Source organism: Sceloporus occidentalis, unplaced genomic scaffold (assembly GCF_023333645.1).
Source record: "Sceloporus occidentalis isolate IW3139 unplaced genomic scaffold, rSceOcc1.0.p SCAF_5, whole genome shotgun sequence".
Classification (NCBI taxonomy): Eukaryota; Metazoa; Chordata; class Lepidosauria; order Squamata; family Phrynosomatidae; genus Sceloporus; species Sceloporus occidentalis.
Window position 1 is genome coordinate 60,476,119 of NW_028316985.1, and position 25,610 is coordinate 60,501,728.

The 25,610-nt window shown below is 39.1% G+C and overlaps 1 protein-coding gene across 3 annotated transcripts in view; it reads left to right on the plus strand.

Moving 5' to 3' along the window:
* Positions 1–25,610, plus strand: part of LOC149312229 (leucine-rich repeats and immunoglobulin-like domains protein 3) — a 71,036-nt gene that overhangs the window by 40,932 nt on the left and 4,494 nt on the right. For all 3 annotated transcript variants that reach the window (XM_089524235.1, XM_089524236.1, XM_089524237.1), the window contains 13 exons: positions 5,789–5,923; positions 11,923–12,066; positions 13,252–13,395; positions 13,604–13,747; positions 14,152–14,295; positions 16,262–16,342; positions 17,575–17,646; positions 17,883–17,954; positions 19,935–20,098; positions 22,695–23,015; positions 23,994–24,275; positions 24,396–24,848; positions 25,060–25,227. In XM_089524235.1, the coding sequence (XP_089380361.1) occupies positions 5,789–5,923; positions 11,923–12,066; positions 13,252–13,395; positions 13,604–13,747; positions 14,152–14,295; positions 16,262–16,342; positions 17,575–17,646; positions 17,883–17,954; positions 19,935–20,098; positions 22,695–23,015; positions 23,994–24,275; positions 24,396–24,848; positions 25,060–25,227 (2,324 nt within the window). The remainder of the gene's footprint in view (positions 1–5,788; positions 5,924–11,922; positions 12,067–13,251; positions 13,396–13,603; positions 13,748–14,151; positions 14,296–16,261; positions 16,343–17,574; positions 17,647–17,882; positions 17,955–19,934; positions 20,099–22,694; positions 23,016–23,993; positions 24,276–24,395; positions 24,849–25,059; positions 25,228–25,610) is intronic.

Sequence of the window (25,610 nt, forward strand, 5' to 3'; positions counted from 1 at the left end):
GAAAGTGGGAAGGATGGGAATAGAAGCACAGCGTTCTTCCTGCTTTCATCTTTCCAAAAATGCATATCTCTGTTCTACACACACAGCTAGAATTCTGGAAGGAGTGGAAGCATCCTTGTACTTTCTCCTCTTTAATTTCACAGTTGGCAAGTGTAAATTCTGCAGTGCCAGCAGTATGGGGGCTGCAAGTTCAGTAGTTTTAAAGTATGCAGTTGTGTAGTGCAAAGGCTAGGTGTTAATGCAAACTGGCATTTAAATTGTTACAGAAAGTGTTTAATCAGGAAATATTTGAAATGGAAGAAAAGTGAGAATGTAATTCAAATTGGTTATTGGCTTTGTTTTCTTGATGACTAAGGGGTATACAGACGGGCAGCTCCATGGCACCTGTTTTTGCCCCTCGTTGGCGCTGCACCAACCACACCATGTGGCACCAACGTATGCCCTAAAAAGAAGCCTTGATGCCACCACTTCTGGCGAGCGCCGTTTGGGCGTGCGGACATCTGTGTGTCATCATCATATGTCCCATGTGGATGGGGCTGCGGCAAGATGGCACATAGGCACTGCTAGTAGAGCTGGGTGCGTATGGACGCACAGCCCTACCGAGCCCTAAAATCGGCCCCAGCACAGCACTTTGCGCCAATCTGTTTTGGGCCTAACATAATAATTTAAATCAGTCTACCCTGTATGAACACAGAAAAATCCTTAGATTTGTGCTACCTGTATGTATTGAAACCACTTTCATAGGCACAATGGGTGAGGAATGGGGAGAGAGCCTTCTTCTCCATGGTTGCTCCCAGGCTGTGGAACTCCCTTCCATGGAAAGCCTGGTTGGCTCCCACTCTCCTGTCTTTCCGCCAGCAGGTGAAGACATTTTTATTTAGGCAGGCTTTCAGAGTTTAATTATAGAGTTGCAGTATAAGAAATGATGTGCTCTATGTGTATGTGTGTATTATTTAAACTTTTGAAAATATATTTAAGTGTTTTATGTGTTTTAGTTGTTTTCGTCATCTTTTTAATAATGTTGGTGTTTAATTCCTTTTTAACTTTTGTAAATTAACGCTTTAATTGGATCTTTTTAAATTATTGTATGAAGGCATGGATCCCATTTTGGGAGAAAGGCAGGCTATAAATACAATAAATAAATAATATTTTGATTCTTCTGAAGCACTTTGGAAATTGTTAATACTGAGTTTCTATTTCTGTTGATGTCCTTCTATTAATATTTGTGCATTGTTAATGAACACACACACACACCGCCACTTTGCAACAATGAATGTTTGAAGATGACTTTGAATTTTGAAGCAGTGCAATTTTTAATCTCTACCAGCCCAAAGAAATGATAGGTCAACATCCTGTTGCTTACAATTGTTTATAAGCATTCTGTACTTTGATGTGGCTTACAGTTATGATTGCCAGATTGTTCTGTTTGAGGTACACAGTAATTGCCATTTTCAACAACACAAAATGTATACAAATGGAATACACTTGGCCATCCATATCCACAGATTATTTATCGATGGATTCAAGCATCCAAGGCTTGAAAATATTTTAAAAATATATAAATTCCAAAAAGGAATTTCAGAAAGATTGGAAAAATAATTGCAAGCCCCCCATCAGATGGAATAGAAGCTGTCTGATTTATATGTGTAAATAAGGCAGCTAGAGCAAGTGACTACCATTCAACATTTGATTTCAGTAATCCAGGTGGTATATGGTCACATCCGGGGGCTTTGCCAGCTTTCAGGCTTGTAATAAGACTAGCTATATTCCATTTTATATAAGGGCTAACAATTAACTATGCCATTGTACTCAATGGGATTTGAGCATCCACAGATTTTGATATCCACTGGGGGTCCTGGAACCAATTCCCAATGGATACAAAGGGCCCACTGTAATAACAATCTGGTGTTGGTGCCTAGCACATGGACTTGTCTAGTCTCTTTTCCTCCATATACACAACTAGGTACCTTCAATTCAATACTACTACTTTCCCATCAAGAAGATATTGAACGTGAAAGTCTAAAAAAGCTGTAATGTGTTGTCTTTTAGGTTCTTGTTAATAAACAGAGATGTAATCTAACTCTTCATTATACCTTCATTGTATTGAGGAAAAGAAAGTTCTTTTCTCTGGCTGAGATGTATAGGTGTTTTGTTTTTGTATTTTCAACAATCTCATGAGAGCAATTCATTGTTTAAACTGAGTCATAAATAAGGAAAATTGATCTAGAAATAATTACTTTTTGTATAGTGAAAAGATTTTAAACTAGTAAGCTCAATGCTACTAAACCTGAAGTAGTGGGGTCTAGATAACTTCTTAAGGTTTGATTTCTTTTAAAGAGTGGATAATACTCCTAGAAGTGTGCAGAAGACTGAAATATCCTCAAGTGCAATTTTTGAATAACCAGCAACAAAATGTAGTATAGTTTAATTACTTTTATTACCTTTGAACTGTATTGAAATGTAATTAAACCACTAATCTCTTGCCTGCTGTTAGTTAACAAATGAATGCGCTTTCTCCTGCAATCCCACAATAAAGCTCCCAACAAGATGTTATCTGTAGAACAGGCTGCCTAAACTAATTTGCCACATAGTTAAAATCTAATCTAAGAGTAGGATTATTCAAATCCATTAGGAACTGCTAAACTTCATGATACAGAGACTATTATCCAGATAGTTGTAAGAAATTTCTGTTTTATGGAGCAATGGTGACACAAAGACTGCAGTGTGTAAGCACTCTCCCTCACTGAACACTTTCACACTGCAATTTAGGAGGCGTGCAGTTCAGGAAATTGCTGGCTTAGGTTGAAGCACAGTTTTACGGCAAGAAAATTTTTATTTGTCACTCAAGTAATTGGCAATTTTAGTACCTTGTTAGTAATTACTTTATGGACAAACTGATGTCTAAACTAATGCCTCTTAGACTTGTTATCTGTTATCTAACTTTGCCTGTGTTGCTAATAAATCTGGCACATGGATCCTCCTGTGATATTGGTGAAAGATAATTTTTGTTTAAGTAAGAGTTAAATTTAAAATAGCTACTACACTAGCCAGGCAGAAGACTGAAACTTGATGCTGAATTAGAACAATGTCTGAGGTGTAACAAAATCTCAGTTCTTTTTCACACATCTGGTGTGAGGGCCAGTTAATCCACAACTTCTGGCTTCTTTTTTTAGCCAGATTTTTGGTTTTAATGAGCAGTAGTTAATCTCAGCCTTCCAACTTCCCTTAAGTGCTTATAAGGGCACTACAGTTGCCAGACATCCTGTTTAAAACAGTAACAACTTATTTCGAAGGAACAGTAAGTCAGTGTGTTCAGAAAACTCAAATAGTACAATTTTAGGAGAATTGAGGGTTGTCAAATTAGCTTCTCTATGTGTTCAGAAGAGAACATGATAACTATACTGTGATCCTTTTCTTTCTTAAAGTCTTTGTGTCTCAGATATTAGACTAATAGGTAGGTTTGGAACTGGCACGTGACAGGATTGAGCAAATTATTTATTTATTTATTTAAGTATTTATATCCCGTCCTTCAGCCCTAATGGCTCTCATGGCGGCTTGATCTCCTTTGTACACAGAACATCCTTCAAATTGGTATACAGTTTTAAAATCTCATAATCTCAAACTGAAAACAGTCACTTTGATTCTTTGTGTGTTAGGAAGTCAGAACTGCAAACCATTATTCTGAATTGACCACAGTGCCTTGATCTGGCATCATTCTTGAGATGTTGTGGGAAATTTAACACAGTGGCTTGTAGCTATCTGCCACTGCCTTCACAGTTATGGTGAATATAGAAGAAAGCCCATCAAAAGGCATTTTGCAGATGGACCCTCAAAACCATGACAGATATCTCAGCCAGGACTATCAATTGTTCTGGGCTTTGGCCAAACTTCCAGGAGACATCATTATTCTTCATTCAGGATGTTTCCTGAAATTATCTGGAAGAAAGAAAAGATGCAAGAGTGCAAACCATGTGGCCCATAGGATGCATGCGGTTTCCCAGGTCCTAATTTACAGCTCTTCCTAGAGGAGAAAGACACTCCCCAATTCTTCTTTTTTTAATATATAATTTTCTTTTGTGTAAGAGGGTCTCCCATGTACTCATTCATTAACAGTCAGTATGAATGTTCGAATTGTAGAAGGCTTTTAAAATCTTCTTTCATTGGTTATTTAGCTTCTTAATTATTTATTTATTGTGTATTTATTTGATTTCTATCCTGCCTTTCTCCCCAAAGGAACCCAAGGCGGCTCACAAATAAAATCTAAAATATAATATAATAAAATAATTAAAATATCATCGAAAACCAGTATAAAATTATAGACATTAAAACCACACTAAAACCATGGTATCCACCCTATATAGCAAACACCCAAGCCGCCCCATGATTATACATCAAATGCCTTAATTATGTCACTATTCTTATTGGCTCCCAAGCTTACATTGCCTATCTTATTTCAGCCCTTAATTCTGCTACTCATCTTGTTCTCCTTGCCCAAATGCCCATATTATGATCAAACGTCTCATCCATTTTTTCTCCCTCATGTCTCTGTTGCTTTTCATTGCAAAGATCTTTCTTGTAAGATTCTTCATGATCCAATATAGGGAGAGGTGGGATACAAATAAATATTATTATTATTATTCCTTCTTAGCTGTCCTCCTTGAATTTCTTCTTATTTGTTTTTTATATTCTGCTTAATACAATGTCCTGGCTAGGCCTTCTTTTCACTCAGAGCTCTCTTGTCTTCTGTGATTTGCTCTGACTTGCCCCTTTGCTTAGAAGCTTCTGCTACTCAATATCAGTCTTTGTTCATATCTCCTCTTACATATGGTGTGTGCCGTTTCTGCTCAGTCTTCCTCTATTGTCATGGTTCTTTGTATATAATACTTTCCCTCCTTCCCTCCTTCGAAATATTTGGCTTGGTTAATCTTTCATAATTTTTATTGAAATTTGTGTAAAACTATCTTCTTGCTTGCACTTCTAATTAATTTCCTACTATAAATAGGAAGTATTAGAAGTATTATTTCATTTTCTTAGATCAGTAATGATATTGTTTAACTCTTTTTATTCTTTTATTTACTCTCTTACTCTTATGATTGCTCCATATAGTGCTACACAGTTTTTTCCTTCCTGCCAAGTCCTCTCTCCTTTTGTTCGTTTGTTCTTTCCTTCTTTTTTTAAGATTGTGAGATTATGGGCAGGAGTGCCTTTTGGTTTTGTAAGTATCCAATCCATATTAGGCGATTATATAAATAATATATGATGATTAAATATTTTCTAAACATACCTGGTCTGCATGGCACTTTCTGTTGACTCTTAATCGCTTCCAGATTGTGGTCCAGCATCTGTTTTTTCTGTTTTTCCTTTTATGTATATAGTTCCCTTTTCCAAATCTGTTTTCATAATCCACATTGGAGATCATGTATGTTGGGGGGCACGCATACACACACACACACACACACACACCCCTTGAGTTTCTTTTATCTGAAACGCTTGGAACCAGAAGTGGAATTCTGAATAATGGAGACTCAGCGTGTGTCTATGTGTGTGTGTAGGCACTGTTGTAAAAAATGACAGAGCAATGTAATGTATACTATATATAAATCTAAAAAGCTACCGTATTGTATAGTACACTGCTTTAGATACTTTATGAATATTATTTTGCTGTTAGTCAAGCTGTTTTCATATAGGGCTGCTTGAAAGAAAATCATGTGTTCAAGAAATGTAGTTATTTTTTACCTTGTCTGAAAATTCATTTGTATTGACTGCTATATATTTTTTTTAAACACAGGACAGGCAATAAGATTTCAGACATTCTGCCTGAGCACCTGAAACCATTTCAGTCTCTAGAAACTTTAGACCTGAGCAGCAACAACATTTCTCTTCTTAAGATGGGAACATTTCCACCTTTGGTGCTCAAGTACCTGTAAGTAAAAACTTTATAAAAAATAAAAAGGTTTTAATTTGATTGAAATGTTCTTTGCACTACATTGCAAAGATGTATCTGAGGAAGTAGGCTCAAATCTACAAAAGCACATGCTACCAACTTCTGTTTTTCAGTTAGTTGCAAAGGTGCTGTAAGATCCCTTTGCATACTGATTTTCTAAGCTAACATGGCTGTTTCTTTGAATTCTACACTATGTTGTTGTTGTTGTTGCTGTTTTGTGCCTTCAAGTCATTTCAAAATTATGGTGACCTTACAGCAAACCTATCACAGGGTTTTCTTGGCAAGGGTTTGCCCTTGCCTTCGTCTGAGGCTAAGAAAGTGTGACTTGCTCAAGATCATAGAAACATAGAGTTGGAAGGGACCACAAGGGCCATCCAGTCCAATCCCCTGCCATAGATGAATACACAGTCAAGGCACCTGTGAAGACACCACCCAATTGGTGGCAGGTTTGGGTGTGCAACGCCGGTACCCTGGTGAGATCAAACTCTTTACCCAAAAAGGCTCTGAAGCTGAATGTAAAATTCAAAAGGGGGGAAATTTAATTTAAAGGACAAAAATAAAGAGTTTTCTCCTCCCCAGCTCTAAATAAAAGATACTTTACAGTTTCAGCAATCTTCCAGATGTCATCTTTCTGGGTCTGATGTTGGTTTGTTCTCCTCACTCAATGGAGCTGGTGCAGGGTCTTTCAGCTCCTGAATTCCTTTATTCACTTGCTGATGGTAACTAAAATGGCTAACTTGGTAACTAAAATGGCTAACTTGGTAACTAAAATGGCTAAGACCTGGTAACTGATTTGGCCAAAGTGTAAGAAATGCCCTTTCCAGCTGTCTGGGCCTGTTTCCCACCAAACGACAGCTCTCTGCCTGCTCACAGCAAAGACTACCCCAAATTAAAGGCTTCCAGCTACAGCAGAGCATGCTGGGAAAGGGCAAACCAAACCTGGAAATAATGCAGGGGAATCCTACAGCTCCTCCCACAACTAATACAAAGAACTTTTCCTACACTAAACATACTATGGCCTGAAGCAATGTGAAAGAAAATGCAGGGGGAGATTCAATCCGTCCTGGCAGGACATCACAGCACCCTTGACAGATGATCATACATCCTCTGTTTAAAAACCTCCAAAGTAGGAAACCCCACCACCTTCCTGTCGAACAGCCCTTAGTGTCAGGAAGTTCCTCCTAATGTTCAGGTGCAGTCTCTTTTCCTGTAGTTTGAATCCATTGCTCTGTGTCCTAGGGCTCATTCCCACTTGCAGTTTAAATCGATTCCTGATTCGCCATTGCTTTGTGTTGGAAATCAATTCCAAACGGTCCCTGGTTCCTATGTAAAAGCTTTTTTTTCATTACCCCATTATTTTCATTACTGTAATTGCTTCTTTTTTGGCACAGTTGTCGTCCCACTAGTTGTGTCGCTTCAAAATGCATGTCAATCATCCATGACGAAAGCAGCAGCCCAGACTTTTGACAAGTCTGTGTGGGGAGGGGGGGCAGAAGAGGAAGAAGAATGTGCTACAGAGGGCTGAAATGGGGGGTATGTCCTGGAGGATGACCAAGTCTGGGGAAAAGGTACCCTTGGGTGAAGGTGGGTTTCCCTTGCCATCCCTGCCTCCCTTCCTCCATGGGGTACCTGGTGGGTTTCCTTCCGGCCCCCGCTGCCTTCAGGTAAGCCGGCCAGGCTCCTCCACGCCTCTCCTTCCTCCCCCGCGGTTAGCTGTGGGATGACTGGCTGGAGCACTGCATTGCAGGGCCAGCAGCCATTCTTTGTGGCCGGCTCTGGCCTCTGGCAGCCCCCGATGCCTCCAACTGAGGCACAGCAAGCCTCAAAGAAGGGGTAGAGCTCCCCGACGTTCTGCCACTTGGCCCCTCTCAACTCCAGGCTACTGCTGCGCCCCTCATCCAGGGAGCTGGGCTGCTCCATGGAGGCACCAGGGGTGTGTGAGGAGGACCAAGAGGAGAGGAAGGCAAGAGACGGTGGGGGCACTGAGGAAGGAGTAGAGGAGGAATATGAGGAGGAGAGGGAGGCAAGGAAAGGTCGGGGCACTGAGGAAAGGAACGCAGGGAACGGTGAGTGTCCTGACGAAGAGGAGGAGGAAGATGAGAGGAAGGCAAGGCAAATTGGTTGTCATATGGGTGCTTTCTAAAAATAAATAAATAAATAGATCGCAGAATCAATAGAATGGTTTAGCAACTACTTGCCTTTGCTGGTAGTTGCAAAATCAACCGATTCATCAGTTACTTTTATTTAGTTAGTTAGTTTAAAAAAACACCCATATGTCACACCAACAAGTAAAAAGGCAGCACTGGAAGTGTGTGACATATCCAAAAAACTGGCAAGGGATGGTAAACACCCCTCTGCAATTCGTTCCTCCCCTTCAGAATGATGTGATTCCAATCTGCCTTTCCCACTCGCTGAACACTCTTCAGAATCAATTCTTTTCAAAAGAACCACTTTGAAACTACTGGCAGAAAGAAGTGGGTTTTTATATTATTATTATTATTATTATTATTATTATTATTATTATTATTGCATTTGCCTCACTTCATTGCGATTGCAATTGATCACACACCAGGATCAGAACCAGTTTCAGATGGGAACAACAGTCATATAATTTGATCGATAATTCGCTTCTTTTGTAGTGAGAATGAGCCCCTAGGCCAGTGATGGCGAACCTTTTGTAGTTCGTGTGCCGGGGGCGGGACTTCTACCCCCAGGACGGGGGCTGGGTGCCGGGGCGGAGCTCCCGCTCCCAGGGGGTGGAGCTTCTGTCCCCCTTTTCCCTCCCCCCCAGCATTTGCTGGCCTCAAAGGGTCCCTTTGGGACTCTCAGAGACCAGCAAATTGGCCTTGGAGGACTGTTTGCCGGCCTCTGAGAGTCCCTTTGGGGCTGTCAGAGGCCGGCAAATAGTCCTTGGAGGACGGCGCCCAGCGGCACCAGTCCCAGGCCTTTCCCTTTCGCTCTTCGCTCCGCGCTAAAGGGCTCCAAGGAGCCCTTTAGTGGGGAGCGAAGGGAGGCCGAGGGAAAGGAGGCTGGGAATGCGTCCCAGCCCCCTATCCTTCGGCTCTTCGCTCCGCGCTAAAGGGCTCCATGGCGCCCTTTAGCGGGTAGCGAAGGGAGGCCAAGGGAGGGGAGGCTGGGCACGTATCCCAGCCCTCTATCCTTCGGCTCTTCGCTCTGCGCTAAAGGGCTCCATGGAGCCCTTTTGCGGGGAGCGAAGGGAATGGAGGAGAAGGAGGCTGGGCACACGTGCCACCCCCCTTCTCACCGACCTTCGCTCCGCGTGAAAGGGCTCCATGGAGCCCTTTCAAGCGGAGTGAAGGGAAGCCGGGAGGGAAGAGGGCTGGGAGGAGGAGACAGGCGCATGCGTGCCTCTGTCTCCTCCTCCCAAGCGCCATTTTCTGGCTTCCCGCTGTTTCAGAGAGACAGCGGGAGGCCCGAAAATGGCAGGGAGGAGGTGGAATGGGCACACGCCCATTGCACCTTCTCCCTCACCCCGTGCCTGGCGAAATGGCGTCGCGTGCCACCAGTGGCACGCGTGCCATAGGTTCGCCATCACGGCCCTAGGCTCTAGAGGAGCAGAAAACAAGTTTCCTCCATCTTCAGTATTCAAATATTTAAACATGGCTGTCATGTCATCCCTTTCTTCTCCAGGCTAAACATACTCAGCTCCCTAAGCCACACCTCAAAAGGCATGATTTCCAGACCCAGATCACCCAGTTGGTTTCCATGGCTGATCAGGGATTCAAACTCTGGTTGCTAGAGTCATAGTCAACCACTATGCCCTGCTGTCTCTCATCCTTTATTCAAAATGCTTGGGAGCAGAAGTATTTTGGATTTCTTTCTTCTTCTTTTTTCAGATTTTGGAATATTTGCATATACATACTGCAACCTATTTGGACTAAATAGGAAATTCATTAATGTTTTGTATATACCTTTTAAGTGTAGCCTGGAGATAATTACATATACGTTATTTTTTTAATAATTTTGTGCATGAAACAAACTTTGTATACATCGAACCATCAGAAAGCAAAGGTGTCAGTATCTCAGCCATCCATATGAACAGTTTGGATTTTGGGATATTTTAGATTTTGAGGAATGCTCAACCTGGAGAGAGAGAGAGAGAGAGAGAGAGAGAGAGAGAGAGACTCATATAAAAGGTTTTTTTAAAATTATAATACATTGACTGAAGGGGGTTCAATGAGGAAGAGGAAATCTGAAATGGGAGAGGGTGAGTTGTCTCATCAACACTAACAGTATTTCTGCTGATGTTGATGATGAAAAGACCTTGAATGGTTGAGTCAGAAGTAGGCTAGGATCCACTGGATTCAAAGACTTTTTCTTCCTGTAAGAGGACACTATATTAGGTCCCTCAACTATGTTTACTAATACAATTACATAGAAAATACACACACACACCTTCTTCCATTACCAAATACTGTTTAGAGGCTTTGAAAGCGGCGTGTGTTGTACTTTTAAAACAGGAAAAATATTTTTCCATAGTAAAGTGGGCTCTACCTATCGATGAGCTTCTGATCTGCAAATTTGACTGCACACTGATTGCCACATCCCATGTTATTACATAACATAAGGCACAATTGTTTGTGTTTTTTAGCATGGGGATGGGGAGCAGCATCAAACCCTTGCCAATACAGAGGGTCTGCTGTGTATGTTATTTTCTAGCAAATGAAACAGTTTTATCCATCATCCCCACCAACACAGATACACATTGGATTTATTTTTGAGTAAGGATTCTCATACAGTCTATATTAATGAACATAAAGGCTCACCTTTACCTTTTCAAGGTAAAACTGAATCCTGAAGCTGATGAGCTTTTATGTTTAACAATTGGATATGAGCAGTACCAATATATGGCAAGGTCAGTGTATGAAGAAAGTAACGATCTACATAGGGCAACACCCTCAGTTCTCACAGGGATCCGTTCTGGACACCCCCGCAAAAACAGAGGCTTGTACTTATTCAAGCCCCATAGGCTTGAATGGAGCGCACTCTGTACGCACTTCACAGATGCGCGTGCCAAGAGTGTGTGCCACTGAAAATAGTGGAGGTAACTTCTGTATACATATTCAAGGAGGAGTGACTGTATACTATTGGATAGTATAGTACAGTGGGCCCTTCCCATCCATGGGGTTCAGTTCTGGAGGCCCCTGCAGATGGGAAAAATGCAGAAGCTCAAGTCCCATAATACATAGTGGACAGAGATGTGCACGTACCTGTGTCAATGCTCCTGCATGCATGCATTGCCATTGTATAATGCCATTTGCATGATGATCCACGGGTGGGATGTCCATTGATATTGAGGGTCCACTGTATACAGATTTTTTCAAGCACTGTCAGTGACATTATTAATGCAAACAACAATGTATTTTAATCAATACACTGATTGATCAGCCCTTTTAATGCTAATCTAAGTTTTTTTCAAGTATTGTCAAAAGTGATAGATGTTTTTTGCTGTTAACAGATAAATAACTCCCATTTCCCATTTAGTGTCTTATACATTCTCTTTGAATGTAATAATTTGTATTTCTGTTATTTTAGAAATTGTATTTGTCTGCATTTTGTTTTTGTAATGTGTTCTTCATTTCCTGTGAAACGGGACAGGCTATACATTTAAAAAAAAAAATAGTTTGCTGAAAATAGTAGTCAATCTTTATAAAATTATAAATCCTGGAGACTAATGTAGAAAAACTATTTCTTAAAAATTTCATTGTAATATTTTCAGCTGAATTTTTAATTTATTCAAATATCTTTGAATCTTAGAAATAACATTTCCATTGTATCAATATCAGTGCTTCCCTATGTCTTGAGAGCCAGCCAAAGTAAACTTTAGGAGTGGAAGATTAAAAGTGCTTGTTAAGTGTTTCCAGTCAGAAATAATAGTTACAAGGTACTAGAAGTAAGGTATTATTATACAATCTTCCAGCATTTCCAAGATGTTAATTCTGTCATTATTTCCACAGCCACATTAATAATAATCGAATAGTCTCCTTGGAACCTGGAACTTTTGACAATTTGTCTAGTACACTCCAAATACTAAAACTGAACAGGAACCGAATTTCATCTATTCCTCAAAAGATGTTCAAACTCCCCCAACTCCAACATCTGTAAGTGAATCGTCTAACTACCTAATTGTTTTACATTAATCTGACAGTGTTTGAACATCAATGCTGATGGTAACTACATAAGGGCAGGGAAATTTCTGACAGATCAGAAGCACAATTCTTGTGATTCAGTCTTGTTCTAAACTCTTATGTCAGTTTGATGTGCTTGCTTTGACTGGAGAGGCCTTCCTCTACTTGAAACCTTCCAGATGTGTTGGAATTCAGATCCCATCATCCCCAGCCAGCATGTTCAAAATACCTGAAAAGTATAAGGTTAGGAAAGGCTTTATTGGAATAATACCCCTAGAGTGCTATTGTATTGTTGTTCATTATTTTGACTCGGTGCATTAGAAAGTTGTGGTATTTCCTTCTTTCTCTGTTGTTACTTGTAAAGTATTCAACAGTTTGATAGGGTGATCTGGCTCTCCTGAGGAGAGAAGCTGTCCTATGCGGGTGTATCCCAGCCTGAATGTTTGCAGTTAGCTTGGCTCCCCAGCCCTCTCTGAAAGTAAATTGGCCTCCTTGCTGCTGTGATGCCTTTGGGAGGCAAATTTGAAAGTGGATGCTCTGAATGACTTTAGCCCAGGAAAAATGGGGTAGAAGAACATCAAGTGGTCATGAAGCAGCCAGTTAAGCTGGTGTTCAGGAGCTCTTTTGAGGAAGACATTGCTAAAGAGCATGAATGGAAAGAAGTTTGATTTGCAGATATAAAAATGTTGATCTGAGAGTTAGCCTAAAAATAGTAAATGATTGAAATGGGATGGACAATAGATGGACTTGTGCAAAGAGAAAAAAGAATGACATTAGAAACAAAAGAAACCAAGGACAGAAAGGTAATAGGCTAAAAGCCTTCTTGGAGTATGGAAGAAAGTCAGTGTATGAGGAAAGAGGAAGATGAAGTGGTAGTGGTGGTGGTGGTTAAAGATTGGATGAGTACACACAAACAAGACAGGTGTTAACACAAACTGAAAAGGATTGTAGCCACTGGAGTGTCACAGATTTTTAGTTGCAAGTAACACAAAAAAAGAAGCTAGGAAGATTTGTTGGTTACGTCAGGACATCCTGAGGATAGAGCAAAGCAGTCTAGAATGGATACGTGTGTGTACATTCACTATTGGAAGGCTGCACTTATTTTAGGAACTGTGTATTTATTTTTGCTAACTTGGGATATATATTTTTTTTCCTCAGAGAAATGAACCGCAACAAAATTAGAAAAATAGATGGGCTTACTTTTCAAGGACTCCCTTCTTTGAAATCATTAAGAATACAAAGAAATGGACTAGCTAGGCTCATGGATGGAGCTTTCTGGGGATTGAGTAACATGGAAATACTGTAAGTATATAGTTCCATAGACTTCAAGGGAGAACCTTTCTGAATTCTATGGTTAATTTGCTCGGTTTAGGTAGCAATATAAATGTATAGATGATCAACTTAAAAAAAATTGGCTTATGTATCCTAGAGAAACCTCATGTCTTATGACATGAGTGATCACTATCTTGTTAAAAAAATATAAAACTTGGTATTTTTTTTATATGTGCAGGCAGCTGGATCATAACAACCTAACAGAGATTACCAAAGGCTGGCTTTATGGCTTGCTGATGTTACAGCAGCTCCATCTTAGCCAGAATGCTATCAGCAGGATCAGTCCTGATGCCTGGGAGTTTTGCCAAAAACTCAGTGAGCTGTGAGTAGTGGTTTTGTATTTTTAAAACTTTCTTCCATTTTTAAGACTAGGTTACAAACCAAAATATGACCACCTTGTTACTGGTCTGTGATTTTTTCTTTTTCTTTTCTAGTAACAAAGTTTTGACAATGACAAGGGGTGTGTGTGTGTGTGTGTTTTCAATACAATTATATTTTGCTGTGAGTTTTTTCCATTCTTTGTTAGCAGCTCTACTTGGCCTTTGTGAGTGTAATTTTCACATAAAAGCCTATTTTGCAATAATATTATGCCTAATGGAAAATGTTGCTCAAACCTATATTAAAATTAATGGGAATAAAACTAATTAAGGGATAGCTTTGTGTTATGTTTGAATGCCTTATTAATGTTGATTAAAACTAACATTTCTCCCCTTCTCAAACTCACAGGGACTTAACATATAATAATTTAGCAAGACTAGAGGATTCAAGTTTTGTTGGCTTAAGTCTACTGGTGAGGCTGAACATTGGGAACAACAAAGTAAGCTACATTGCTGATTGTGCCTTCCGGGGGCTATCCAGTTTACAAACCTTGTAAGTTATTCTGAAAGGGTTAAAAAGAAATGTATGCTATGCTGAAGTCTGTCTATTTTAAGTAGGTCTGAGAAGCATGTGAAAGAAGGCTGGGTGATAAATGCATATTCGTTTTCATTTCTACAGACCCTTTTTTAAATTTGAACCAGTCATAGTCTTGTCCAGTTCTTCCCACAGTTGCTTTCAGGTGCAGGTGACTGCTATAAACTTTATTCTTGTAACAAAAAAAAATCCAAAAATTAATTTGGTGCCGTAGCAGTCATACTGTATCTCTCTCCCTTTCTCCCTCTCTCACCCTCTCCCTCTCTTCTCTCTCTCCCCCTCTCCCTCTACTTCTCTTTCTCTCTCTCTCTCTCTCTCTCTCTCTCTCTCTCTCTCTCTCTCTCCCTCTCTCTCTCTCTATATATATATGTATATATATGTGCCATTTTAAAAAGTGAGAAAGGGACTAAATGAATTCATGATCCTTTCGCAAAACTGCAAGCATTGTATGAAGCATGCTACACTGTAATAACATCCTGTGTTGTCACGGTATAAAGGAGAATGGCAGCTCCCTCTATTTGATCTACTCTGTGAACTCTGTCTTCTGTATTGAGGATTATCAAGTGTGTTACGCTAAAAATGTTGTGCTGGGACATCAGATATCTTAAGTTCAAGTCCCCACTGAGCCAGGTGAATTTGGGCCAGCTATTCTCTTTCAACCTTCATAGGGTTGCTGTGAAGATAAAAAAAGGAAGAGTTGCATACATCATGCTTATTGAAAGAACGTTGGGATATAAGCATAGTCAGTCAATATTTGGCTACCACAGCACTTGCCAAGATGTAGTTCATTGCTAACAATCTGGGCAACATTCCAGTGATCATTTAAGGCTGTTTCAGTGGCTGTTCCATTAAGTGTTCCAGCTCATTCTGGGAGTGATTCTGTTCCTGAACACTTGAAACCAACCCTTGAAGCAGTGAATGGGAACTGCTTGCATAAGGAGATTCTGGATACCTCCTGATGCAAACATGTAAAATATACTGAGATTATGCTGGCATAATGTCACAACAGGATTTTGGTCTCTAGCTCTGAATTTTACCTGTTTTCCTGGGAACTATCTTACATAATAGACATAGGTATATAGTCGCTAATACAATGAGATTGAAGAGAACAGTATAGGGTAGAATGGCTAGATATTTGCTGTGGAGGGCGTTATTGTTGTTTTATCCAACACTGCTTAACAGTTTGTTCAGCATTCTTGAGATATGCGTGCTGAGGTTTACAAGACACAAAATCCACTCTGTGAGCTTCTGCACTGGGCTGATAATTGTAGCATGTACAGTTCAGGATAGATTTCTGATCTTTTGAATTCTGTTGCTTCAGTGCTTGAAGACTTTGTTCATAGCTTCTTTTCTAGCAGGAAGCATCTTGGATGTATGAAGTATTTTCTCTTGGCTATAATTCATATTTATTGGCACAATTTTTAGCCACTTTTAATAATAATAATAATAATAATAATAATAATAATAATAATAATAAATTTTATTTATATTTCCAGCCTCTCCCTGCAGATCGAGGCAGGATTTTATTGATTATCAGCTTTCTTAGCTATTTGTCCATACCAAGAGGACTCACAAATTTTTTTAACAAAAAAATCGTATTAGTAAAAGCAATAAAATTATGATTTAACAAGATAACATAATAGAGACCAGTACCATTGGTTTTTGTTTGTTTCATAAAACACTGGGTTTCAAATGTTTTTTTGAAAATGCACAAGGCTCACAGAGGTGCCTATGAAAAATGACCTCTGATGGAGAGCTTAGTGGAATTAATATATGCTAGTTTTCTGTGTTTTAATTGGGTAAAACATTTAGATCAGGTGTTGTTGGATTCCTAACGTATTCCTTTCTATGAATTGAATTGCTGTTATTATTTTAAATATTATCTGTCACTTTTCAAATCTTGCGTTTAACTTTCTCACTGTAGAGATCTTAAAAGTAATGAAATCTCATGGACAATTGAAGATATGAATGGTGCATTCTCTGGACTTGACAAACTTAAATGGCTGTGAGTATAACTTTACTACTGTATATAAGTAAAGATGGGGATTTTCATTTCAGTACACCTAGGAGCATAAACATGAATTGCCACAAGTATTTTTGTTCTTTCAATTCCCTTAGAGAAGAGACCATACATTTAAAGACAGACAAAGAATTATTTTTGTTCTTCCAGTTCCCTTAGAGGAGTGACCATAGACAGATTTAAATACAGAAAAAGGAGGGAAAATATTTTTTAAAAAAATCTGGAATTGCAGTCTGCACTCTAAATCAAAATGACTGTCATCTAGCATTAGCCAGATAGAACAGAACTGAATAACTTTGGTGACAGATTGCACCATACATTTTCTCATTCGTTTTATTTGATGAAGCCATTTCAAAAAATCCTTAAATATGAACCCACTGGTAGTCCTAGTCCCTTCCTTCTAATCCTCAGCGGGTCCACTTTGATTGAGAGTGCAGACTGAAACTCCAGAAATTTCTAGTAATGGGTATGTATACAATAATATGAATAATAGATATTATTTTATTTTTAAGAAATTATGTTTTAGAGGTGATTTATGTGTTAATAATAAATGCTTTTTTATTTATTTTATAATAGCCCCTGAAGAAGGCCAATTGGTGACAAGGCCGAAATTCATTGGGCTTTTTAATAAATAAAAACCCTTTGGACCATCATACAGGACGTGGGACTTGTCTTCTTTTACTCTTCTGCTTTAAATTGTTGGTCACCCTAGGAATTTTTGTTTTGACACAATGTATAGTGGAATAAATAAAATAAATATTACCTTCTTTTGAAATTAAACATAGTATCATAATTTTTCCTGTAGGATCAATTGAAATTAAGGAGAGTCAGGCTGTTGAAAGCCTGGTCAAGGATAGCATTAGATAAGCATGTACCAGAAATGCTTTCATTAGAATGTAAAGACTTATTTCAGAATGCACAGATGTGAAAATAAGAGATGGCTTAGATCTATTCCTAAAATAAATGCTTTGTTTTATCAAATTATATACGTTAAACATATTTGAAATGCCTTCATCTCTGTAGCTATTGAACCAGAAGGCATGTATAGATTTAGGGGATGAAATAACTTTGTGGCAGCATAAGGGCCTAAAAAGCAAGCAGACGTGGTGCTGTAAAATGTTCCTTAAAAGAAATTATCAAGAGACTTTCTTGCAGGGTTCAAAAATGTGGCACCTATTGTACTGCATCTGTTACACATTATGTATTTATATTCCCAGGCTACTCCAAGGAAACAGGATTAGATCAATTACTAAGAAAGCATTTTCTGGTCTGGATGCACTTGAACACCTGTAAGTTGTTGAAAATCATATTTACTGATACAGTTGCTGACATGTACAACAATGTTTATTCAACATAGGGTTGTTTACTTTAATCTGTAGCTCCATGAATTCTGCTGTACCTTGTAACTATGGTCTGGGAAACTCCCATGTGCTGCTGGTTTTGTTTAGCTGTTTCATTTTGTTTTTCCGGACAGAATTTGAGAATTTGCTCTTAATTTGTATTATTTTTTCTCATTTCCCCCCAGAGATCTAAGTAACAATGCAATCATGTCAATTCAAGGAAACACATTTTCACAAATGAAGAACCTTAAAGAGCTGTAAGTATCTCTAGTTTGCCTCTGTTCCTTTAGTACCTTTTCTTATACAGTAGTACAACAGTTTTTAGAAAGTTATGAAAACATGCTTTTGTCTGTTTTTGCTGGTTTTTTTGGGCTATGTGGCTGTGTTCTGGAAGAGTTTATTCCTGATGTTTTGCTAGCATCTGTGGCTGGCATCTTCAGAGAATGCTAGCATGGAAGTGGAAGTGATCCATGCCAGCATTCTCTGAAGATGCCAGCCACAGATGCTGATGAAACATCAGGAATAAACTCTTCCAGAACACGACTGCATAGCCCAAAAACCTACAAAAAACTATGGATGCTAGCCATGAAAGCCTTCTAGAGGAATTAAAGTATTGTGCTTCTAACAAGTTCCTACTCAAGCATAATATTCCATCAAAACAATTTCTACACCCACCTAAAGCAAGGACACTTTTTATCAAAGCAGATCTGAACATCTCTTCACAACATGTGTATGTTTGCTCAGCCATTAAGTGGGATACTTAACAAGGGGGTGGGGGTGGATTCACACTCAGTTTTTTGTCCTGAGCAGATGCCAATCACTGCACTGATGTAGATGGGCTTGTTGTTCCCATTACCTTTTGGGTTTATGAATCTCTTCTCATTTTAACCCTTGTGTTATTCACACATGTCATCGTTTTGGGATAAAATGGAGTTGCCTCCATTTCCTTGAACAATACAGAGTGAACCAAATCAAGTTGGAAGAGTACTCACACTGCAAAGATGCAGATTGATGTGGATCTTTCAGGAAAGCTCAGAAAAAAAATATCCCAGGTTAAGTGGGGGTTTTGGTAGCCCTCCCCTCCCAAAATTACACTGAGTGCATTTAGGGCAACTGTGAACACCAAGGAAATAACCCAGATTATTTTCATAGTGTAAATGGAGCCAAGGTCTATATTTCACCTTCTGCTTGGAATAATTTTTCTTCAACCCAATCATAGCTGACAGAGACAAGGAGCTCAAAACAATGAGGTTAAAAAGGGGGAAGTTCTAGATTTTTCTCCTTTCCCTGCACATTCTGTTTAACATGAAAGGCTAATCTTCCTCACTTTATAGCCCAGTGGCCAAGTACATCAGGCTAGACTTGCAGTAAATTAGGAGGACTGTACCAACTGCTATCCCCAACTTCTGTATCTTTGTTGGACCCAACATGTGCAGGTCTTATAACCTGTGACTGTCAACTTTCCTCCAGCTTCACTGGCATTCATTTTTCCACTCCTGTGAAAGGATGTCTTAGGGAGGAAGGATACTGATCCAGTAACATGCAATCATATGTACTTCTGGATGGGTTTACCTCTGGGTAAATAAACTGATTAAGTAGTAGGCATAATTCTGGATTAAATGTAACATTAGCTTTACTTTAGAGTAGAGTGGCTGAAATTAACGAGACTTGTTGGTGAGAATTTAACTCTGACTGATTTCCATAAGTTGTGTAGAATTAATGATGGATTTAGCCCTGTTTGCTTTTCAAATTCCTTTATGAACAAGTAATAGTGGCCAGATGTTTTCAGCAGACAACAGTGTGTGGGAGTTTGTTGACAATATCTGTAAAGTTTTCTTATTTGAAAAACTGGATGAGAAATAAGTCCTATTTTAGGCATAGTCAGTAGATATTTTGCTATGATGAAAAGAGATCCATAAGACTCTTTGGGCACATGAAGCTTTTTTCCTTTGCTATTTGGATCCTGCCTAGTGTTGTGTGAAATTTAGTTCTCATACTGCTAAGTATTTTATGTTTTTGGTATCTAGTTGTTTTCTATGAGATAAGAGATTGAATAGTATGCAAATCAAGTAATCAATACCTTGCATGACTTCATAAGATTTGGCTTAATTTTGGTGTTTCCTTATGTTAGTACCCTGTTAAATTCAGTTTTGCTTCTTTCTTAGAGTAAGACTTGATTTAACATTGCTTGCCACTCTGAAGGTTTGGTTTTTCTTTTGAACTGTTTTGCTTTCTAGATACCTAAACACATCAAGTCTTCTGTGTGATTGTCAGCTGAAATGGCTACCTGGGTGGCTTGAAGACAATAACTTCCAGATTTTTGTAAACGCCACTTGTGCCCATCCTCAGATATTAAAAGGAAGAAATGTTTTTACTGTCAGCCTAAATGGGTTTGTCTGTGGTAAGTCAAAAATCCCATGTTTTTAATCATTGGCACAATGGTAAAGTAGGGGATTGCTTTACAGAAAATGTATCAGGTTTTATTACCAGAACTAGAAGGGTTAATTTTTACTTTTTTGTTAAAATACTCCTTTTCATTCTTTCCTTATGAACTCTGATCTGTGGATATTTAGAGTTTGTGGTTTCATTTCAAATAGGGAATGACAGTTTATGACTTAATTTCATGTGTTGCATATTTACATAGTGTGTACAAAGGAAATATCAGTGGTTTGTGGTGACAAATGCATATGCTTAAATTATGAATACCACTTAGGTAAGCACAGTTCTAAATAATCTGGCATAGTTTGATATGTTTGGACTAGTGCATGTCCAGTGTTGTTAAACGCAAAAAACGCTTGAACCTGTAGCACAGTCTATGTAGTTCTTACACAATGGTACATGCTTACTGAAAGAAACTGATTGAAATACAAAGAATTGGGAACAGAAACACAGAAGTTAAAAGAATGGTTAGAGCCAGTGTGGCATGGCATTTGAATCCCAACTCGGTTATGGCAACCCACTGGGTGACTTTGAGCAAGACAACTCTCTCAGTCTCAGACGAAAGCAAAGGCAATCCCCCTTTGAACAAATCTTCCCAAGAAAACCCATTGATACATTTGCCTTAGAATTGCCACAAGCTAGAAACAACTTGAAGGCACACAACAACCGATCAGAACTGTGACTTGTTCTGAAGTGCTCTAAAATACAACTGATGAAACAATAGAACAGGAAGCATGATTGACACAATTAATGGACTTGGAACTGAGCCGCAAAAAATCACTTATACTAAAGAGAGTCATGCTTACAAATGAGCTGAAGTTGGAGACACTCAGCTGTTGAGCACCTCAACAGCTGAGCAGTCTGCCTTCTTAATCATTTTGAAATAAATACCTCATGTCTAATTGAGAGAGTTACTATTTGAATTAATCTTATTACACAGCATATACCAGGAATAAGGTGGGGGGGATCAGTTTTCCTTAGTGGGCTGAGCAAATTTACTGAATTGAATAAACATTTCTTGATGTTCATATCCTAGTTATCATTTTAATGTTTCAGTGGGAAGTGCCGCCTAAAGATATATTTGAAGTCTGGAAATAGTGTGCTACTTAATTCTCAGATCTTGCAGCTGAATGGCCGTAATTCAAATACTCATCCTTGCATTCATTATAATGATTGCTCAGCAGGAGAAAAATACCACATGCCTTTCTAAATTTAATGAAAACAACTGTGTGTGTGTGTGTTTAGAAGCTAATTCAACATGCCAGGTTAACATTCTGGGAAGAAAAGAAGCTGAGAAAACAGACAAGGAGGATTCTGACAAAGAGGAAAATGTATGCTTATAGGTTTTCTACACCTTATATTTCATAATTGATGTAATTTGTACTTCTCAGAGCTATCTAAAATACTAAATTTCATACCCAAAGGCAATTTCTTGCAGACTGAAAGTGAGTGTTGAAATGTGCCATAACACCTAAATATAAAATAATCTTACTGATTTACCAGTGAACTTGTAAATATGACCATCACATTTTATGTAGTAGAAATTGGCAACTAGTATGCCATGGGCCAGAGTCACTACTCTGCCTCTCAGCAGCCCAAAGAGGTGAAAAAGCAATATGGAAGCAAGAGTGGCTGAACCAATGACAAAGAGTGCGTCTACACTGTAGAAATAATAGCATTTGACAACACCTTCACTGCCATGGCTCCATCCTACTGAATTGTGGGATTTGTAGTTTTGTGAGGAATCAGTATTCTTTAGCAGAGGCCGTGAAAGACTTTGTACAATTACAAATCCCAGATTCTATAGGATGGAGCTAGAGCACTTAAATTGGTGCCAAACTGCTTTATTGCTACAATGTAGGTGCACCCAAGGTATCAGACCAGGGGGATGGCTATGACACAGAACTCCATACTTCCCTGTTAGGGTGATACTTTGCGAAGCCAGTATCTTGCAAGTGGGGGAAATTAAGGTAACTGGAGGCTAATGACCAAAGGTAGAGAATCTTTGGCTCGCCAAATGTTTTGGCATACATTTCCCTTCAGCACCACCAGGCAGCTATTGTCCGAAACATACCTATAGCCAAACTCTCTTGTGTTCTGCTAAGGCTGTATCTGCACTGCAGAAATAATGCAGTTTGACACTGCTTTCACTGTCATGGCTCAATGCTATGGAATCTTGGAATTTGTACTTTGTTGTGGCACCAGAGTTCTCTGATAAAGAAAGCTAAATATCTCACAAAAATATAAATCTCAGAATTCCATAGCATATTAAGCCATGGCAGTTAAAGCTGTGTTAAACTGCTTTATTTCTGCAGTACAGATGCAACCTGTCCATTACTTAAAAAAATCTTGAAGAGTGTAATTTACAGATTGTAAAAATGACATTATATAGTTATTTAAATTTTTTTTTAAAAAAAGCCTATTCGATTCAAAAATAATACATAGTAAAATTCATTGGCAAAACCTCCAGTTTCTCACTTTCCCCCTCTTTCTGTTACTCTGACACAAAATAATGGGACCTTATTCCTGTTTGGTTTTATTTGCTTTTATATTTGCAGATGATTTTCCAAAGCCACAAATAACTGTCCAGCCTGAAACTCAAGCAGCAATCAAGGGTTCAAATTTAAGTTTTGTATGTTCGGCAGCCAGCAGCAGTGATTCTCCAATGACTTTTGCATGGAAAAAAGACAATGAGCTGCTGCATGATGCTGAGATGGAGAATTATGCGCATCTCAGAGCACAGGGTGGTGAAGTGATGGAGTACACCACCATTCTCAGGCTACGCAATGTTGAATTCAATAATGAAGGGAAATACCAATGTGTCATTTCAAATCATTTTGGCTCGTCCTACTCTGTCAAAGCTAAGCTTACAGTGAACAGTAAGCATTTTGAATTTATTTGTGCATTAAACAAAGTCTTTGATATAAAATTTCACCTCTTAAGTTTTCATTCAGAAATTCTGAGTAAATGATGTTGTGGTGCTCTTCAGTGACTAGATGGACTTAAAAATTATATTTTGAAAGATAAAGCATGCACATACATTATCCAGAATCCTGTTGAGCTCAGTGTAGTGTGTTACAACTGGCCATTCATCACTCCCCGGACTTATCATAGGGACACTGTAGCCTCCCTCATATCCATTTTATGGTTGGTGGAAAGCAGGAGGAGAAAATTGGAGGTACATCTGACCATGTTCCCTTAGCCAAATGTGAAATGATTACATCATCTGCCAAGGTCCTACAGAGTGCTCAGTGGATGATGTAATGATTTCATGTCTGGCCATGGTGATGCTTCTCTGAACCCTCCTCCACTCCACCAACCCTGGAATAGCTGTATGTGTGTTGGGGTGTGTGTGCTGTTGTATGGTAATTTCAGAAGAGAAAGTGAATACTGCCTTCCACATTGACCCGCAAAAACACATACATAGGTGGAAGGTTGTCTTACCCTTGTATATGCCAATAACAAGAGGCCATAAAGCTGAAGCTTTATTTGATTAATCTGAAGTGCTTAACAATGGTAAATGGCTACAATCTCCTGGGGTTTTTTGGGGAGGGGGGGAGGGACAGAGGGCAGAATTCAGCATGAAAGCAAATACGCAGCTGTACTGTGTGTTTTTAAGAATGTGTAGCATGACTAATCCTGTACTAGTTAAATTCTGGAAGCCATATACTGCTCTAATTATGAGCTTTCCTAAGATCAGATCTTAAAGGTTATTTGCAAGTCTACACCAAATTGAACTGAATAACTGAGAAAATAGTGGAAAACAATCTTTTATGCATTGACATGGACATTGAGTCTTCTCACACTGTATAGGCATTCTGGAACCAACTGATGGTATTAAATTTCTTCTATTTTAGTGCTTCCTTCATTTACCAAGGTGCCCATGGACCTTACAATTCGTGCTGGAGCAATGGCACGATTAGAATGTGCTGCTGTAGGACACCCAGTGCCCCAGATTGCTTGGCAGAAAGATGGGGGCACTGACTTCCCAGCAGCACGCAAGCGACGCATGCATGTGATGCCTGAGGATGATGTTTTCTTTATTGTGGATGTCAAAATTGAGGATACTGGTGTTTACAGCTGCACAGCTCAGAACACTGCTGGAAGCATCTCTGCAAATGCAACATTGACAGTATTGGGTAAGATGAAATGTTATTATATAATGTCATCTGGTGTTCTAAACTTTTGTCTTTGATGGTAAACCTTATTGGGAGAACTTTCTGGAAGTAACAATCATATTTTTGCTTGGTTGGTTTCAGAAACACCTTCATTTTTGCGGCCCTTATTGGACCGAACAGTAACAAAAGGAGAAACTGCAGTCTTACAGTGTATTGCCGGCGGTAGTCCTCCACCACGACTGAACTGGACCAAAGATGACAGCACTTTAGTGGTGACAGAGAGACATTTCTTTGCTGCGGGAAATCAGTTGCTCATCATTGTGGACACAGATTTTGAAGATGCTGGGAAATACACATGTGAAATGTCTAACACTCTTGGAACTGAGAGAGGCAACATTCGCCTCAGTGTAATTCCTACTCCTACCTGTGACTCTCCTCAGAATGCTGCTCCATCCTTGGATGATGATGGATGGGCCACTGTGGGTGTTGTGATCATAGCTGTGGTCTGCTGTGTGGTGGGCACTTCCCTTGTGTGGGTGGTCATCATATACCACACAAGGAGAAGAAATGAAGATTGTAGCATCACAAACACAGGTGTGTAAACTGAAACTTGGCACAAGACAAGCACACTCAAATATGTTTGAGGTTACTCTGCATACGTTTTCATCCAGAAATGTTTGTGTCTTTTGACTCCAATTCAGGAGAGTGAATTGCTTTTTAAAACTGTCTGTCTCTAGCTTGTTTGCTTTAAATAATTGCAAAGAATCTTGACACTGATACTTTATGTATGTTTCTTTAATCACAGATGAAACAAATCTGCCTGCTGATATTCCAAGTTATCTGTCATCCCAGGGAACTCTAGCTGAAAGACAAGATGGATATGGGTCATCCGAGAATGGAAGCCAGCATCACTTTGTATCATCTTCATCACCTTCCATGGGAGGGTACTTTTTACAGCAAAGGGACAGTAGTGGTAGGTATTTAACATGCCAATTGTATGTTCAGTGGGACTTATTCCCAGATAATTGTGAACAGGTTTGCAACCTAAATTTTTGAAATATATAGCACTGATGTCTGGGATGACATGTCTCTTGTCCTTAACTCTCAGATGCAGCTTTTTGCCAGATGCAGTCTGGAGTTGGTAAATTCAGTTAAGGAATAGCAATTTGATTATTTTTATATTTTGCATTTCTTGGTCAAAAGTTCTTCCTCCCAAAGTTTTGAAATGTAAAAATAATGTCTTCTTTTTTTTTTTTAGCAATCCTAGTCTATTGTAGATAGTGACAGACAGATAGATAGACCAGCCTTCCTGACCTTTGCCCTCTGGGCCTGCTAGACTACAAATCCCATCTCCTC